This window comes from Sinocyclocheilus rhinocerous, unplaced genomic scaffold (genome assembly GCF_001515625.1).
Source record: "Sinocyclocheilus rhinocerous isolate Xijiao unplaced genomic scaffold, SAMN03320098_v1.1 scaffold367, whole genome shotgun sequence".
Taxonomy (NCBI): Eukaryota; Metazoa; Chordata; class Actinopteri; order Cypriniformes; family Cyprinidae; genus Sinocyclocheilus; species Sinocyclocheilus rhinocerous.
In genome coordinates this window covers 151,381-172,356 of record NW_015662594.1, presented here as the reverse complement: position 1 = coordinate 172,356, position 20,976 = coordinate 151,381, and the positions used below count along the sequence as shown (strand labels likewise).

General features: G+C 39.7%; 1 protein-coding gene across 1 annotated transcript in view; it reads right to left on the bottom strand.

The window, feature by feature from the left end:
- Positions 1 to 20,976, bottom strand: part of LOC107728186 (reelin-like) — a 119,763-nt gene that overhangs the window by 58,696 nt on the left and 40,091 nt on the right. Inside the window, exon 4 of the mRNA XM_016538285.1 lies at positions 8,205 to 8,275. Within this exon, the coding sequence (XP_016393771.1) occupies positions 8,205 to 8,275 (71 nt within the window). The remainder of the gene's footprint in view (positions 1 to 8,204; positions 8,276 to 20,976) is intronic.

Genomic DNA, 20,976 nt, shown 5'->3' with positions numbered 1-20,976 from the left:
TCTCTTTCATTCTGGAAGTCAGAAGAACTAATCCTGAAGGACTTTAGCATTATTATTATTATTTAGCACTGATTTTACAGTGATCTTAAAGCTTGTAATTATATTCCAATAGCCGGAAGCTGAGGAGAGCACTGATGATCGTCAGGGTCCTGATCTCACTGTGAGGGTTTATTTTGCCAAAATGACTCTAATGATCAGTGTCTCACGGCTCTATATGAAGGGAAACGGTTTTCTCTGTACTTCATCTAAAAACTAGGACAATGTCACTCCCATGAGTCTTCACCTCCTACTCCAACAAAATATTACTAATGTAGGAGCATTTCACACTCCTACCTCTCTCCGTCTGTGGTGTCTGGATCCTGTGACAAAACTATAAAAAAATCAAGTACAGCCTGCTGTGGACATTTTTAGATGGAGAATGAAATGTTTTCTTTAATAAAGGTCATTGAGGAACAATTCTTTTGATTCTTTTATTCATTTGATCAATTCCTGTTTGAATGTTTTTGAAAGTTCTGTGCTTTGTTGCAACCCCAAAACCACACTGTATCCATAGACAAATAACACATTTCAGTACAAACTCCAACCCAGCAGTAAAACCGAACCTTAAAGTACTGAGTCTAATCACATGAGCCGTATACTGATCTAAAACAGCTGTTGCTCCAGACTGTTTTCATGAAAGAATTGAATGAATGAACTGAATGGGTTTTGTGGCTGAATTACTTTGACAGACTCTTGCTCCAGATGTAAGGATCGGACCGGCAGCCGTTCTCTGAATGTCTGTTTGTGACTGAGATCACGACTACTTATTCTTAAACCCAAATTTATGCTGAATTAAATGAACCCCTGGTCAAAAACGCCATTATTTCTGACAGCACTTTTATGCAAAATACTGGACATTAAATCAGACATATTCATCACACAGTTATTCATGATTTTCCCTACACATCATCCTCTTGCTCACCAGAATCCGCTTACATCCCTCAGAAGCTGCTGACGGCTAACCACCATCTTATTATCTAACATGAACAAAAGCCTGCTACTTTAATCAATGTTTGGTTCTGAAGATCATTACAACCACAGTAATTTAAATGTATGACAGGACCCAACACAAAAGGTTTGATTCGACTAGACAGTGTATGGATGTTATTCTCTAATGCCAACAGGTGTGATGAATGATTAACTCTTATTTATATATGTATAGGTGTTACTATTTGTAATTTCACAGATGAAATGAAACATCATAACAAATGATTTTAGGGTTGGAGCTAAACTCTGCAGGACACCGGCCCTCCAGGACCCAGTTTGGACAGCCCTGATCAAAACCAACAACATGTACAGTATATTATGAATTTGTCAGTGTCATTAGGATATGTCCCAGAAACCATCAAACTGGCTGTTTTTAAGCCTCTCATTAAAAAAAACACAACTTGATCCTAGACAACTGGTTAATTACAGTCCGATCTCAAATCTTCCTATTCTGTCAAAAATACTAGGCAGTATCTTCACAACTATGTTCCCTCTTAGAGAAAAATGGTATCTGTGAGGATTTTGCTCCAGATGTAAGGATCGGACCGGCAGCCGTTCTCTGAATGTCTGTTTGTGACTGAGATCACGACTACTTATTCTTAAACCCAAATTTATGCTGAATTAAATGAACCCCTGGTCAAAAACGCCATTATTTCTGACAGCACTTTTATGCAAAATACTGGACATTAAATCAGACATATTCATCACACAGTTATTCATGATTTTCCCTACACATCATCCTCTTGCTCACCAGAATCCGCTTACATCCCTCAGAAGCTGCTGACGGCTAACCACCATCTTATTATCTAACATGAACAAAAGCCTGCTACTTTAATCAATGTTTGGTTCTGAAGATCATTACAACCACAGTAATTTAAATGTATGACAGGACCCAACACAAAAGGTTTGATTCGACTAGACAGTGTATGGATGTTATTCTCTAATGCCAACAGGTGTGATGAATGATTAACTCTTATTTATATATGTATAGGTGTTACTATTTGTAATTTCACAGATGAAATGAAACATCATAACAAATGATTTTATAACTGACTTTAACTCTCTAGAGAACATTGCAGGCTCTCTTTAATCTCACAGTTCAGTCTTTCCTTATCTAAAGCCTCTGACACGTCTAGCTATAATTAACCACATTAAACCTTACACTCAGAAACCTTCATCTTCTCTGGAAAAACCTTTTTATCTTCTAAACTGTACCGATATACCAAAAATAATATAGTCAATCTTTCCCTCAATAACCTCAGATAATCTTTACCCAAAAGCCATCACATTATAATGATAAAGCAGCTGTGCTCTATTTCATTTGCTGACCTATTTCTTTCAGAACTCACACACACACACACACTGTGAAAGTCTCCTGAGTGAATGTGACTATGAATGTAATGGTTGAGTTCTGAATGTAATTGCAGGTTCAGACTGCAGTTTCCAATCAAACGTCCACTGGGTGGCGCTACTGCGACTGTTACTCCCATTCAGACAAATCAAGTTCACAGAGGAAGGTTATCAGTTACTTATGCTCTGGAATATAGTTTGCAATTTAGCTGAGCCAATGCAAATATTTGTTAAATAAGTCACGCATGGTTTTTCTGCATCGATGCAAAAGTCATGGGTTCAAATCCCAGAAATCAGACTGAAAGATTCATTCAGCACACAGACTGGACATTCAGAGCCTTCAGTGCTTCAGAAAGTCTGATCTTTATAATCAGATTTAACATCCAAACCGCGTGAGCTGATTTAAAAGTAAACAGAACATAATTTGGATATTTATTCAGCTTGTGTGTATTTAAGTCTTGTCCGTATTGGCCTGTAGTAGGAGGGACAAACTGTGATTTTGGAAAACCGTTTGCAGAGCGTTTCTCATGAGATAAGGCTGGAAACTAAACAGAAACAATGTTTTGTTGACTTGTGTACTATGAATGCTGGGTAACGGGAGTGACGGCTCTGGCTTTCCTCATTGTCCTCCTCTGTAAAACCTTATCAAGTGTTTGGATGAAGAGACAGATTTTACCAGCAGTCTTGGTGAATATTCACTTTTATCACACTGACACTGTTTACTAACATGTCAAACAGCAATTCCACTGAACGAACACACACACACAATTAATTTCTTTACTTCCAAGATCGATACTACTGTATCAGAGAGAAAATTATAACCATACAGCAAGCAGCCACAGTATCGTATCAGATGGATTTCCAGTCAGGATTTAGACCGTATCATAGTACTGAGACTGATGACCTGCTCTTATCATCCGATCGTGGCTGTATCTCTCTATTAGTGCTACTCGATCTATCGACACTATCAACCCCAACATTATTTCGAATAGACTAGAAAATGATGTTGGCATTAGTGGAATTGCATTGGCATCATTCAAATCTTACTTATCTGACCGCCATCAATTCGCAGCAGTGAATGAAGAAGTATCATATCGATCACAAGTGCAGTATGGAGTACCTCAAGGCTCAGTACTAGGACCATTGCTTTTCACGTTTTACATGTTACCCCTGGGAGATATCATCAGGAAACACAGTGTTAGCTTTCACTGTTATGCTGATGATACTCAGCTCCATATTTCTTCACGGCCCGACGAAACATACCAATTTGAAAAACTAATGGAATGCATAGTTGATATAAAAAAATCTGGATGGCTAGTAATGTCCTACTGCTAAATTCTGAAACAAAAAACAAAAACAGTGGTGTTAATTATTGGACCAAAAACATCTGCATGTAATAACCTAGAACACTCTCTAACACTTGATGGCTGCTCTGTCAATTCTTTGTCATCAGTTACGAACCTATGTGTGCTAATTGATAGCAATCTTTCCTTAGAAAGCCACATTTCATTTGTAAAACTGAATTTTTCTATCTTACAAATATATCTAAATTATGACATATGCTCTCAATGTCAAATGCAGATTGTTTCTAAACGAATCAGGCGTTTTGAACAAACTGTTTGAATAAATGATTCAATGAGCCATTCATAAAGACAGTCACTTGCTTTGTTTCTAAACGAATCAGGCGTTTTGAACAAACTGTTTGAATAAATGATTCAATGAGCCATTCATAAAGACAGTCACTTGCTTTGTTTCTAAACGAATCAGGCGTTTTGAACAAACTGTTTGAATAAATTATTCAATGATCATTGTTAGATTATTGTAATGCTTTATTGGGTGGTTGTTCTGCACGATTAATAAACAAACTCCAGCTGGTCCAAAATGCAGCAGCTAGAGTTCTTACTAGAACCAGGAAGTATGACCATATTAGCCCGGTTCTGTCAACACTGCACTGGCTACCTATTAAACATCCTATAGATTTTAAAATATTCCTGATTACTTTTAAAGCCCTGAATGGTTTAGCACCTCAGTATTTGAACGAGCTCTTATCGCATTACAATCCTCCACGTCCGCTGTGTTCTCAAAACTCTGGCAATTTGTTAATACCTAGAATATCAAAATCAACTGCGGGCAGCAGATCCTTTTCCTATTTAGTGCCCAAACTCTGGAACAATCTACCTAGTGTTGTTCGGGAGGCAGACACGCTCTGTCAGTTTAAATCTAGATTAAAGGTCCATTTCTTTAACCTGGCATACACTGTAACACACTTGTTACATTGTTAGAAGAATGGCATCTACTGTACGCTATTATTAGTCTGTTTCATTTTGATTCCGAGGTCACCGTAGCCACCAGATCCAGTCTGTATCCAGATCAGATGGTGGATCAGCACCTAGAGACGACCTCTACAGCCCTGAATGTCAGTGGAGACCAGGACAACTAGATGAGCCCCAGAGACAGATCTCCTCTGAAGACCTCATCACCTAGACGGCCATCGGCACAAATCCTCAGCAAAGACCACAAGAACCAGACGAGTCCTTTGCACAGACCAGCTTCGGCTCCTTCACCATGCGATGTTCCACGTGGAGGGAACTAGATGGATGTTCCGAGTGATGCCAGTTCACAATCTGACTTTGCTGCAGCCTGGAATTAAACTGCTGGTTTTGTCTGGCCAGAGGAGAACTGGCCGCCCGACTGAGCCTGGTTTCTCCCAAGGTTTTCTTCTTCATTTCTGTCACCGATGGAGTTTTGGTTCCTTGCCGCTGTTGCCTTTGGCTTGCTTAGTTAGCGACACTTAATATTTGTCAATATCATGGCCTTGATTGCACAGACCAGGGGCAAGGCATTCAGTGATGTCATCGTACAGCTCAGTTCAGTTCTCTTCCAATAGTGTCTGTGCCAGAGGTAGGCAAGTTCCGCCCTGGAGAGCCGCTGTCCTGCAGAGTTTAGACCGAACTTGCCTACCCCTCGCACAGACACTATTGGTAGAGAACTGAACTGAGCTGTACGATGACATCACTGAATCAACAATGAACTGACTTAAACTGGCTGGTTACTATTGTCCTCTTTTTAGAGCTTCTATAGCAGAATAAAATTTTATTTGCGTTATTGACACACTATTTTCCTGTTTAACACTGTAAATATGCTTTGACACCCTCTGTTTTGTGTAAAGTGCTATATAAATAAAGGTAATGTGACACACACACACACATGATCTTTGTCTGTGGAGTTCTGCTCTCGTTCTCTGCCGTTCATTCGTCGACCTCTTCTTCTGTCTACATCAGGCATTCACACAGCAGACAGTCACACTCGTTTCAGGCTTAGTTTAATCCTCGATCGCTTTCTTAAGAACTTTAATTACCTCCGGCGCTCTTCCTGTAGATCTGTGCTAATGCGACCGGCTTACACTGACAGTTTAACAGCCCCGCGCTTCCCATGAGCCTCGGCTGCAGATTTGGAGCGGGCCGGTTCATTCTCCAACTTCTTTAATGCAAAGCCGGACATTCAGATGAAAGTTGGCACTGGGTGTTATTAAGTGGTGCGAGCACTTGCGTTTGGGTGTCTGAGGCGCAGGACATTATTTTCCAGCGACACATCTTTCATCTTTAGCGCGTCTCTCCATCTAGAGGCCGCGTGTCTGCTGTCATATATCTGCTCTGCTTCTGATCGTCCTCCTCTCCTCTGCCCAACACTGATCGCCCCCCGTGAGTTATAGTCACTTTTCGATAATCAATCCTCAGGGATACGAGTCCAGCGTGTCCCATAAAGCACTAATTTATGGAGCTGCTGGAAATTGCAGAGTTCTCTGGTCGCCTTTCCTCATCCCAACCTGTCACAGATATCACTCTTTGATATACTAGCGTCATCTGCAGCTCTCTCTCTCTCAGTGAAGTTCTGCTGCTCTTAAAGTCTCTTTTTAGCATGCCTTTATGTGTTTATCTGTGGATACATGCTGTCATTTGTCTATTCATTCCAGCTAGTCTTCTGGATCGTTTCACTTTTATACACTTGATGATTTTCCTCTTTCTGCAAGGACACTAATGGTAAACAGTGGGTAATAAAATGCAACAGTCTGGTTTCAGAGGTACAAATCCATTCATTTTCTCCATAACAATAACATATAAAGCTTTCAGCACAGACCTACTCTGAGCTCAGAATCTGTTCAATTATGAAATATACTTCTGGTCCGTGAGATTTTTAACTTTACAATATGCTGCGTTCAACACTCAACACTAAAATCCATCAGTCAGAATCACTAGTACCACAGAAATCATTGTCACCAATCTGAATATAAACCACTGCAAATGAGTCTCTCTAAACTCTTAAACTACTTACATATTTGCATTTGATTCACACTATCCACAATAAAGCTGCTGTCATCCCTATTGCTTTTATAAAAACAATTACCACATAATAAAAACACAAGTACCCTTGTGAAAAAGAAGTGTGGGTAACACTTAATTTTACAATTTCCTTGTTACACATGTTGCATGTTCTTATTATAGTAATAACAGTAAATTATGCATAATTACATGCAACTAACTCTAAACCAAACTTTAATCCTAACCATAAAGTGTGTACGGTACATGTTAAAGATAAAATAGTACTCACTATTAATGGTGTAATTACACTGTAATAAAGTGTAACCTGGTATTGAATGTGCACTTGCAGTGTACGTTAAATCTTTAAAGTATTTATTTTAAAAAACTGTAATTGCAGATAATATCAATGAAATAAAAGGCCACTTAATTGACTTAATTGTTTCTTACCACACTTAAGTCTACTTTTAAAAAGTGCACTTTGTATTAATGTCAAATTCTGCTTTTAGGTGCATCCAAATAAGCACTCTGAAGTTTAACTATTTGCATTTAATAAAAATTTGAACTGTATAATACGTTTTCAGTAAGTGTCCAAAAAAACAGTACATTAAGTTCACACTTATGATCACCATAATGAACACTCTTTTTTCAAAAGTGCATTTCTTTTTCATAAGGGCAGACACACAAATCTTCATAAAATCATCTGAATCATCAGGTTAATGACGAGTCTTTCTTCCAGCAGTACATCTATGTAAACTAAGGTCAATGTCTGCTCTATGTAGTGCTGTACAGTGACATATAGACGAGTGGTTTTGTCTTATTGCTCTCTAGAGGCCACAGCACTGCTGAAATACGCTCTATTCACTGGTTGTAGTCTCGCTAACCCTTAACCCCACATCTGCACACGCCGCTTTGAAACATTATCAGCCAGTCAAATGTCTGCGCCGTCCTCGCTCACTTTCTTAAAGCTTCAGCGGCTCTCAGTCTCAGATCTTCTCTTGAGCCGTGGGTTAATCTGCTCATGTCTCATCACTGATGGAGATTCGCCTCATTTCTCTATTTCACGTCTTCAGTCCTGCTGGGATATTTATAATTCCTTTAACCACTCAAAGCTTTAAGCCCTTCAAACTTGAAATGGACTTCTTTAAAACCTTCATGTGTAAGTGCTGGAAAAACTTTCATGCCCTTATATTGTGTGTTATTCAGTAGAGTGCGTGGCAGGTTGAACGTTTGCATAAATTGTCTTTGCACACACATATGAAGAGATTTTAGTTTTTTAGTAAGTATTCAGATTTTAGTAAGAATGCCTGTGTTCTTATAGTTTGGCAAATAGACCGTCAGGTGAGTACAACATTCATACTATTCAACCTTTACTGTTAATGTATAGGAATGCCTGTGTGTTCTGTCATTTGACGTGCTGCACATGCTGAAGATCAGACTGTGTGTATATTTAGTTTCTCTGTGATTTCTCTAACACCCATCTGAAGTTTACGGATCAGAGATGCTCCTCACCTCCCTGCTCACAGAGCTGCTGCGCCAGAGCGTCCTTGAAGATGATCTGTCCTCGGTGCGTCGCTGTGGCCCTGAGGGACAACAGACCGAGAGAAAGAGAGAAATATTACAGAGCGTCAGCCAGCAGAAGTAGAGGAGATAGATAACCTGCCCATTACCTAAAAGAAGATGAAGTGTTTCTGCTGGAAGTGGATAAAAATTCTGGAGGAGGACTGAAATCTGGCTGTAGGTCTTCATGTCAGAGACAGCGATTAGAGGTCAAGAGGTCAGGAGGAGGATGAGGCTTTATGAGCTGTTAGGAGCCTCTTTATAGACAGCGGTCTCATTGCATTGGCATAAACCGGGGTACGGGATCGATTTATACTTACGCCTCAAACCTACAGCGCAGACTGACAAAAATATGTTCTAAAATATGTTGGAACATTTTGATAATGTTCCCATTAAGTTATGAAAACTTTATTTCGGAATGTTCTCTGAATATTCAAAACATCCAGTTTTTAAATATAAAGTTCTGTCATGAAACTCTAGATGGCGCAGTCCAATAGGTCAAACTCAGTCTGACCTAATAACATCATTATCACATGGCGCAGCTGATTGGTACTTTTTGTATCGGCAGCCAATGAGCTTGCTGCTCAACATTCAAATACTTCACTAGTGCTTGCTGTAGCAGTTGCAGCGCGCTTCAGAAACCCTCCATCTTCCCCAGCTCCACCTGTATAGATCTGCTATGGGGTGATTCATGTATGCTACATGGGGGTTATTTCATATATGTTATATGTGCAGCAGAAGTATTTCTTTCATGCTCACAGCAGCATGTTGTGGATGTATTAGCAAGTCTCAGTACTTGCTCTGCCGCAGCAGATCCATTCCTGCTCAACATTCAAATACTTGGCTAGTGCTTGCTGTAGCAGTTGCAGCGCGCTTCAGAAACCCTCCATCTTCCCCAGCTCCACCTGTATAGATCTGCTATGGGGTGATTCATGTATGCTACATGGGGGTTATTTCATATATGTTATATGTGCAGCAGAAGTATTTCTTTCATGCTCACAGCAGCATGTTGTGGATGTATTAGCAAGTCTCAGTACTTGCTCTGCCGCAGCAGATCCATTCCACCAAAACCAAATACTGTACATCAACATTGTCATGTACATTACCATGCCAATCCCTCCAAAAGTTGTCATGACACAAATGTTTTTAAGGAGTTTTATTAGTTATATGAATGTCACAGGAACAACCATTTTTTAATTCAATGTTTTGTGAATGTTACAATTGAATGTTCTCTGAACGTTCTGAAACCAATAGTAACATTAAAAAAAAGCGTTCAACAATAACATTTCAGAAATAAAAGGATCCATGGACAATGTATAAATAATGCCTTTGTGCTGACGTTTTGAGAGCATTATTAAAGACTAGAAAACTCCCCATCAAAAAAAATAAAAAAGGTTCTAAGTTTTGCTAATGTTATGAAAACATTATTTATGAATGTTCTCTGAAGACCACAGCTGTGATTGGATTCACATTCTGAGACTGAATGGATGGAGTCTGATTGCTGGAAGCTTCTAATGAAATAATCTTTTGGTTAAATATTTCAATTCACTATATTAAAAAATCCCTGTACTACACCGCACACACACACACACACACACACACAATTGCTGGATATTGTTAGCCTGTAACGTTTCATAGTTTCCGTGTTGTTTTCCCTTCCTTTCGTGTGTTTATCTTGGACTGTTTATCTGTTTTATGATCGTTCGCTGCCTGCCCTGACCTTCACCTGTTTTTGGATTTCCCTTTTGGATTACCTTGTTTGCTACTGTTTGCTGGTACTGTACCTTGCCTGTCTGACTACATTTTTTTTTTAAAGCCTGTATTTGGATCCACATCTCCGTTGTCACGACTCCTTGTTACATTTTTTGAGATTTACAGCTCAAACAAAAAGCTTCTTTGAGTTTTTATGGAAAGTGTGTAAAAAGAGTGATATAAGCATATAAAGCAAAATACAAAGAGAGACTAATAGATCTAATTGATTTAATTCGTCGCTTGATGGCCTATTTTATTTCAAGTGTACTTTCAAACAGTGAGGGGGAAAAAAAATCACAAAAGCACTTAACTTTCCAAAGCTTCCAAAGTTCCCAGCCAATGCTTTTGGTCAGAATATACAGTATTCTCCTGTGTCTGGTGTTGATTCCTTCACCTTTGTGTTCGTCACCAGTCTTTTCATTTTATTAAAGAATGAATCATTTGTAACAGAAGCTTAAGCGGAGCATGTGGATATAATTCAGCCATAGCGGAGTGTATTAATAGCAGCTCTCGTGACCCGCGTGTCCACACACACACACACACACGCTGTGGGCTTTCACAGCCTCCTCGCTCAACATCTCACCTCATCTCAGATAAAGACCTGCAGCAGCTCCTACAGTTCAGTCTTCTGTGTTCTGTGACCTGCGGCTCAGCTCTACAGCATTCGCTGATGGTGGTTTTGTGCTGCTTTCCTTCCCTCTACAGACATGAATAGCTCTTTGCTTTCAGGTCAAAGAGCTGCACAGGCCGTCCTATAGCTCCATTAACCACATGTAAGACCGCTGGTGATCTGCTGTTTGCCACAGAACCTGGTTTTAGACTTTTACATTTCATCATTTCACAGATGCCTTCCTCCATTTATTGATGAATACACTTTTAATATTACTGTTACACAGAGAGTCTTACTGAGAGCAAGAGGATCATGCAGCTGTATTTAACAGAGAAAAACACTAAAATCCAAGAACAAAGCCTTATAAAAACCAAGGTAAATGTGAGGGCTAAAATACAGGAGGACTAATGGGACACAGCTGATAACAAATCGACAAAGGCTGTGTCTGAAATCTAATGGCGCTTTTCCACTGCGGGGTACGACTCGGCTCGGCACGGCTCAGTACGGCACGGCACGGTTCGGCTCGGCACGGTTTGCGTTTCCACTGCAGTTCAGTACCGCTTTAGAGTGGGCGGGATAATTCACATGTCGTTATAGTTGCGCCGCCTCTACTACCACGACTCCTAAAAAAAACGTTTTCATTCCGCGTCGCCCCATCAAGCTCTCGCTGGATCCGCTCCTCTGCTATCAACGAGAGGAACGTCTGTTCTTCCGCAACAGACAACAAAACTTTTTGGTTGTTAAAAAAAGGTGCGCTCGTTCAAAACAGTTGAGTTCGATCCTTCGCTGGCTGTGCTGATTTAAATCTAGCGCTTCTGTTGTGTTTGTGTCGCAAGTTCAGTGACGATTCTCTCTGGCCAATCCGTGATCAGCAGAGTTTACACGTCACGTTTTGGTAACGGTACGGTTCACTTGGAACCTCAACCGAGGTGGTACTAAAAAAAGTACCAGGTACCAGGTACTCTACCCAGTGGAAAACCCCCCAAAAGTGAACCGTACCGAGCCGCACCGTGCCGTACCATGCAGTGGAAAAGCGCCATATGACAGCTGCCTTCGGGCTCTGGTTTATGAAGATCCTTATGTCTAATGATCAAGAGCAATTTCATATAGGCTTTAGCTTACTGACTTCCAATGCTTGTGATTCCACATCCAGCATAAAATGTTACATAATTACATATTAAGTCGTTGTTCTTCTTTCAACCGAAACAGATGACGGCAACTTAATAGACAGCATGTCATGCAGTTTTTGGATTATGGATGCTCTTCCACCTCCATACTACCTGTGAAGACCTGTTTTCTAACCCTAGTATAGATGATGTGTCATGTTCTTAAATGTATTCAATAAATGCCATTAGAATAATAGTTCGATCTTGCAGATTTGCATTGCACAACATCAGAAAGATCAGGCCCTTTCTAATGGAGCATGCTGCACAACTTCTTGTCCAGGCCCTTGTCATCTCTAGGCTGGACTACTGCAATGCTCTTCTGGCTGGACTTCCATCAAGCACAATCAAACCTCTACAAACGATTCAGAATGCAGCGGCACGACTGATCTTCAATGAGCCCAAAAGAGCCCAAGTTACACCTCTCTTTATCTCCTTGCACTGGCTACCGGTTGCGGCTCGAATCAAGTTCAAGACATTGATGCTTGCATATAGAACAGCCACAGGCTCAGCACCCGCCTACTTCCACTCACTACTACGAATCTACATCCCCTCCAGAAGTCTGAGATCCGCTAGTGAGCGACGCCTGAGATCTCAGAAGTCTTTGATCCGCTAGTGAGCGACGCCTCGTGATACCAGAACACTTTCCAGAACATTCTCGTTCACTGTTCCTGGCTAGTGGAATGATCTTCCCACCCCTATCCAGAATGCTGATTCCCTGACAATTTTCAAGCGACAGCTGAAAACTCACCTCTTTCGTCACTATCTGACTTCATCCTAAATAAAAAAAAAATTTAAAAAAACTTTGCTTGATGTTTTCCTCAATTGTAAGTCGCTTTGGATAAAGCGTATGCTAAATGAATAAATGTAAATGCATGTAAATAATAAGACTCTACAGGGCTGAAACCAATCAAATGAAATTGATAACAACAAAATCCATCTCTGCACTGCAGAAGTGGCACTGATGCTGCACCTGAAGTGGCATTTAGATGTATTTACACTAGGGCTGTCATCGTTAATGCATGCAATTAATTTTACAATCCTTAACGCGTTAAAATAATTTTACGCAATTAATGCAAAATTACTGAAGCACAATTTATATTCTAACCCTTTAACCTAATTTTGCTACTCTGCTTGCGATTAGATAATTTTAAACCGCTAAACTCCGGCACATTGTATTTATGCACAGGCACAGACATTTCCGTACATTCACGTTGTTTCCACACACATTCACAATAATGTTTTGATTTGTCATGTTTATGTTGCTGTGTTTAGTTATACTGAATGGATCCGTGTACTGTAGTAGATATATGCAGTCAGCAGGCGGTTGGTTTAGGGTTTTATTTATCTTTATCTTTATCTTAAAATTTATCTTGAGAAAAGCTTGCAGAAAATTTAGATTTTTGAAAATCACCCTTCAATCTTTTGGTTTACTTTGCTGGATATAGCAAATGATGACAAAATAAACATTTGAAACAAGATAAATGGTCTATGCTTCATTTCATGAAGTGTGCGATTAATCACGATTAATCACAGAAAAAGGATGTGATTAATCAGATTAAAAATGTTAATCGATTGACAGCCCTAATTTACACAGACTGTGTAATGTAGCTCAGAGATGGTATGAATGCATTTACACTGCATTTACAACTGCATATTAGATTAGTGTTTTAAATGTAAATAGATTGAATATAGAACAATGAAAGTAATACCTATACTAAAACCAATGGGTGGCAAAATCACTTTCTTAATAAGTGAATCATTAATTTACTAATTCAACCGATGCATTAATGGCTGATTCCTTCAGGAATGAAGCAAGTGGCTTGATTTGTGAGCCACATACTAGCATACTACTCTTGATATTTATGCCATAGAAAGATAAACAGTAAGAGTAGTATACTAGTATGCAGTTTAAAATTTAACAACTCTCTTTATGAATGGCTTGAAATGAATCACTGACTCACTTGATTCATTTAAAAGTACTGAATCATTCAGAAAACACCACCATGTTGATCAGAGATGCAATGATTGGTGAAATAGATCAACACAGTCCATAACGACAATATTCCATCTTAAATATAGATCACTTAATATTAACTTGAATAGAACATTAACATGTATTTATTATATTTTTATTTCTGGGGACAGTCGTGGCGTAATGGTTAGAGAGTCGGTTGCGGGTTCGAGTCTCAGGTCCGGCAGGGATTGTAAGTGGGGGGAGTGAATAACCAGCGCTCTCTTCCACCCTCAATACCACGACTGAGGTGAGACCCTTGAGCAAGAATCGAACCCCCAGCTGCTCCAGGTGTGTGTGTACACTACTCACTGCTGTGTGTGTACCCACTTGGATGGGTGAAATGCAGAGCACAAATTCCAAGTATGGGACACCACACTTGGCCTCCTTTCCTTTCCTTATATACCATTGTATAAAAGTATAAAACAATGCTCTTAAAATGAGGATAAATGAGTGTCCGGCTCAAGCCTGCACCGGTAGATGGACATGGCACTTCAAAACCAGACCAACCCAAAACCAACCGGATGACCACCTTACAAACACTCCCACCAAACACATTAATATACATTCATAAACAAACTCAACGCAGGTTCTTAGCAGTGTCCCAAATTTAGAACTAACCCAAACCAAACACTAGAACAAGTTAATCAGCGTGTGCAGAATCACTTAAACTCTAAATAGGAACATGAAGTGCTTATAAATATTGCATTGTTTTAATTTACTATGAAATATTGCTTGTTTAAGAAAGCACATTTTGGCATGAGGTCAGCAGAAGGAGTTTTGCTGGACTGTTATTTCAGATCCAGTCTCTGACACCGAAAGCATTTATGGTTGTGAGGCATTTATGCTTCTGCTCTCATGAATAACCAAACAACATCTCATGAATAAATAATAAACTGCAAAAGGGAGAGAGGGAGAGATGTTGAAGGGGGAAAAAAAACAAAAACAACAAAATCACATTCATCTTTCAGGGCTTGGTAAAGACAAATTTGGAAATGGGATTTATGAATAAAACATCGAGCATAATGAAGAGCAGGAGGTTACGTTGGAGCAAAGCACTTCAATATTTATGAAATGAGTCCCAGACGGCTTGTTCGCTAATATGGCAACATTAGAGGAAAAACACGCAGTAATGTGCTTCATTTAATATGTTTAATGCTCTTACTCACACAAAGTCTGGTGTCAAGGAAGATAAAAATATGTGTAGTTATTTTCATACGTGTTTGGTCTGGCATAATACATTTAAAATAGCCTTGCTTACTGTATTGCAAGCAGCTTCCACAGTTAAATATCCTGAAATTCTGGAGATGAATGTTTAACACAGCTTTTGAAGTGTGTTCAAGGTTTCAGGTATGGACATAATTTCCATCTGTGATCGTTAAAGATAATTTGACTTTGGCTTCAAAAGGCACATAACTTCATGTACAGAACTGACAACCAACCTCAAGGACACCTGACTGATCTGATGTGTTAGTTTATTATGTCCTGCTATAGATCTGATTTGAGTGGACGAGCGGGCTAGTATCAGCGGTCAGACTGATTCAGTGTGTTTCTCTCACAGATGGCCAGCTGGCTGTGTCATGACGAGCTCTGAGGACATCATGCTTCAGTGAGAGACAGAGAGACAATACTCTCCAGCACACAATAACAGCTCAAGAACTGAATCCATCCGTCCAGACTAAATGTATTTCTCTGATTGCATTACCATCGATTCTCACACAATCTACTGCCTTTCGTTTATTTGTCATGTGACACTTGTAGATTGAAGCGGTGCAATACAAAACAAGAATATAAAACATCATTTACAAACCCTCATGTCACTCCAAGCACAAATTTAGATATCTGCCATAAAACTGTGCCTCCATTAAAAGCCATTGTGCAATCAAAACTTTAATGCAAAACCGAAACCCAGTTCAAAAGGACATCGTAAGAGTAATTCGGATAAAATAAAATAAAATAAAATAAAATTCGGATAAGACAGAGATATTACTTATTGGACCAAAAGACAGTACACAGAATCTCTTGGATTACAATTTGCATCTAGACGGCTATAAGTTTGATTGCATCATAATAATTGCTGTTAATAGTGTTCATCTTCTGTTTGATTACGTCTTTAATTGATTTTTCCGTACATTTCTGCCATATGCACATAAACTGACAGTCACCACTGATAAGCTACCACTAAATATTGTAGAAACTTAATTTTCTGTAAAGTTGCTTTGCAACGATTTGTATCATGAAAAGCGCTATACAAATAAACTTGAATTGAATTGAATTAATTCAAATGAATGGTTTTATTCAAGTCGTCTGAAGAGACACAATCGCTTTATATTGATGAACAGATTTCATTTAGGCTTAGATTCATGTATAAACTTTGAACAACGCACATACCAAACTGTGAATAGCTTATATATTCTGATCCTGATTCTGATTCCTAGAGCTCATCAGATATGGTCAACAGAAGCTCATTGTTTCTCGGGCGTCACACAGTTGAGATTCTGTATTTTAAAATCAGCCATCAGGCATTATTAGGAAGGCCTATAGACTTTACATCATGTGACATTCATGCACACTTTTATAAAGTGACTTACATCATTGAAAACATTTGATCAGTTCATGCGTTCCCTCCATAGTGAACCCACAACACTGTTGTTGTTGGTGTCACGATCTACTGTTCAAACTACAGGAATGCTAATGATGACTAATAAATGAACACTGTGTGACCAAGCTGATAAATGCAGACATCCACAGCAAACATGCATATGAAGCGCTGGAGACCTGCAGCATGACAGAGGATCAGCAATTCACTCGTACAGTTACACCTACTAGACTGACCGCTAATTAACACGTTAGGTCTGTTTGATTAGCCATGGATGACGACATTATTGAGCTTGTTCTGTTAGCGACAGCATTCATCTGTTGCAGTGCAGTTTTGTACAGTAACTTGTAGCAGCAAGATTAGAGTTAAGGTTATGAGAAGAGAAGAAGAACAAAAGAGAAGAACAATGAGAGGAAGACAACTTAAAGGAATTCATTTTAAATTAAAACCCCCCCTGCAATTTAACAACCTGAAATAACGGTTTTATTCCATAATTATTACTCAGTTACCTATGGCTTAAAGGTATAACAATGTACATTATAATGCATCTGTGCCCATTCACACAGTCTTACGTATGTTTTAAAGCTGTAACACACACACACACACACACATTTGTTTCTGTGAATTGTGGGGACTTTCCATAGACTTCTATTACTTTTAGATTGACTAAACGATATTTTATATCTCCTAACCCTAAACCTACCCCTTACAGAAAACCTGTTTGCATTGTTACACTTTCAGATAAACATCATTTACTATTTTTTATAATTTTTTTCCCTCGTGGGGGCCGCAGGCCGGTCCCCACAATGTCAAAAATTTCAGGTTTTACTATACTTGTGGGGACATTTGTTGCTTACAATGTAGCATAAACAAATACACACACGCACACACACACACACACACGCACGCACGCACACGCACACACACGCGCACGCGCACACGCACACGCACACACACACGCACGCACACGCACACACACGCACGCACACAGGCATATAAAAAGCAACAGCATGTCAGTCAGAACTGCTAGAAGCCTCTGGAAACGGTTGTTATTCTGAATGTCGTTCTTATGTGATTACACATTGCTGTCCTCACAAACGGACCACACAGAACAGCTAAACCCCCAAACCCTGACCGTCACACGTGTGGATCCTAACACGCTTCTGCTGCTGAGAGCTCAAACTCAGCCTCTAACAGCACAACATCGCACTGCTCTCTAATCATGATTAATAACAGGAATTACATCCAGTGTCGCCGCCTGTTCCACACGCTCATTTTGCACATTTGGATTTAGCCTTTAAAATAATGGTTTAATTGGCTGATTGATCTCTCTTGTTGAGCGCCAGCTGCGACGGCTGACGAATAATCAATCAGCATGAGGCAAAACAATATTTAGCCAGCTTTTCTCTCCTCTTATCTTATTTTGTCTGAAAGACGTGAGAGTCTAACCGCCTGCGTTGATCAAATTACGGCGTGTTGTGGAATGAATAGAGAGCGAGGAAGCGTTTGTTGTTGAGAGCGTCCCTCGGCGCATGCAGATTTAATGAGCGTTTAGAGGAGGCTTCCAGGGAGCTGTTGGCAAATTACCTGCTCATTATACCGGGTCACTGCAAATCATTTAAGTAAAGGTGAAAATGAAATGACCTTGACAACAGCTAAGAGCTAATTACAAACAAGAGCATTAAGGCAGTCTGACATCATTTGGTGTCTGAAGGGACTGTAATGTGTGACTGTGATCCCAGTCTCTACACTTTATACTGGACACAGAGTTCATTAAACAGATCAACTCGGATCTGATCCGGTCAAGAACTGCTTCATTCAGTCCTCAGTCTCCAGCGGACCGGCCCAACATGTATGATTTATAAGCTGAATGAAAAATGGGGACATGGAGTAATGTCCTCATAAGTCACCTTCTCCTTGTAATACCTGTCATACCCACGTCATTATACAAATTTGTGTAAACCCATATGTCACAAAAACACGTGCACACACACACACACACACACACACACACACACACACTCCCTGACCTGTCTCACTGCAGACTGAAGAACTGCTATTACAGTTTCTTTCAACTTCTTCCACACATTTTCTAAACTTTGCTTCTTTTTATCAAAACTGTACACACAAATCCAAGAACTACACACACGAACTGCAAAATGCCTCGCATCTCTTGCAAAATGAAGCACTGCATTCAAAATATTACAAACACATTTCAAAAGCAAACACCTTTGCCATAATATTAATTCCTGTTAGATTTTTGTGCCAGATTGAGAATTGTGTGTTGTGTTTTGCAAAAAGTGTTGTATGAAATACAATACAGTCAAAGGCTGAGAATTAGTGTATGGTTTTGCAGATTTGCTGTGTGCTTCTGCTGTTTCAGTGTCAGCTTTCAGAAACTGTGTGCCAAGAAAAGATTTAGTGTGTAAGCAGATGAAAGAAAAACTGTAAGTGTTAATCACTGGTTGCAGCTCATCATGCTTTAGCTGGTTTATTTGAATGATCCAAACATCTTATCTCGCTTGAAAAGTGCTGCCCAACCTGAAGAAACATCCAGATCCTGCTTACACACTAAATCTTTACTTCTCACACAGTTTCTGAAAGCTGACACTCAAACAGCAGAAGCACACACCAAATCTACAAAACCATACACTAATACTCAGCCTTTGACTCAGTTTTCAATTTCATAAAACACTTTTTGCAAAACACAACACAAAATTCTCTACGTAACACACAAATATCTAACAGGAATTACAGTTTTTTCAATTGCCAACAAGCATTGTTCAATACTGAAGCCACGTTTTCAAACCTGTTCACACATTCAGTAAAACAGAAGTCTATGCTAAACAAACTGTGAATCATATTTTATTGCTTTCAAACTAAATGCATTCAATGACCACATTTCTCAAAATCCATGAACACTTTTGTCATTCATACTCCACAATCTGCAAAACACTATACGATTTCAACACACTGCTTTCAAATGCGTAAAAGCACATTCAAATCAGAACGATGGCAAACTGTCCATTTCTGCAGGAATTATATCGAAGTATAAAATCTTAGCAGAATATTTACTATGAAATTGAATAATAATTATCCCAAACACAACTAACTGCAATTTCAGCTGAAAGCCAAGCCAGATGTACTATTTTTTTCTCTGTAATCTTTTGATGAACAAATGGGATGGATGGCTTCAGAATGATTTTGTTTGGAAACATGGCTCAAGGAAGACACATTGGTGGGTAAAAAAGAGTGGCAGAGAGAGGGAAGACTAGAACCCTCACAGTAGCTACTGTACATCCATTAATCTATTCCATTCCATGTCCCAAAGCACTTGTCCTATGTAGGGTCATGGAGAGACTGGAGCTTTACTGGGTCATAGGCAGGAAAACCCCCTGGACAGATGGCCAGTCCATCACAGGAATGACAAACACACACACACACACATATTCACACTCACTTACAGTTTCCAGTTCACCTGTCCTGTATGTCTCTGGATTGTGGGAGAAACCCAGAGGACACCAACATCAACACAGAGAGAACATACAGGCTCCACACAGAAAGACTCCTGGAGCAGCTGGGACTCCAATACTGCACATATACACATACCTCATTATACTAGACATACTGGTGATGGTTTAATTTATTTATTTATTTATTTTATTTTTATTTTTTATTATTATTGCTTCAGGAATTTATTCATTTTTTATTTTATATTTTTCTCAACTTTTTATTTTTATTTATCTATTTATTTATTTTCACATGATTTTTTTGCAAATGTTGATGGGTTTTTGTTTTTGGTATGTAAAGAAATAGGGGGGAAAACGGCTTTTCTCATTCATTCTCCGTCAGGCCAAAGAAGATGCTCACAGGAAGGGGGATAATGTCTTGTATAAACAGGCTAAATACACACTGGAAAAGGAGATCAGAGTGGCAAAGAGGAATTATTCTGGAAAAATAAGGATTCAATTCTCTTCCAGTGACTCAGCATCAGTGTGGAAAAGTCTGAAAGAAATCACCAACTACAAGACACCATCCCCCAGCACTGCGAAGAATCAGCAACTGGCAGACGATCTGAACGAGTTCTACTGCAGGTTTGAAAAAACACCCCACACCCGCCCTGAACACCTCTCCACACAACCATTCACACCTCCAGCAACCCCCCTCTCCCCCACACCTGCAATTCAGATCAGTGAAGACGAGGTGCGCCAGGTCTTCCGGAAGCAGAAAAGGAAAAAAGCACCAGGCCCAGACTGTGTTACACCAGTCTGTCTGAAATCCTGTGCTGACCAGCTGGCCCCCATCTTCACACAGATCTTCAACAGATCACTGGAGCTGTGCGAAGTCCCTTCATGCTTCAAACGCTCCACCATCATCCCCGTCCCAAAGAAACCCAAAATTACGGGACTTAATGACTACAGACCTGTGGCTCTAACGTCTGTGGTCATGAAGTCTTTTGAAAAACTGGTGCTGGCCCACCTGAAGGACATCACTGGACCCTTGCTGGATCCTCTTCAGTTTGCCTACAGAGCAAACAGGTCTGTGGACGATGCAGTTAACATGGGACTGCATTATGTTCTGCAACA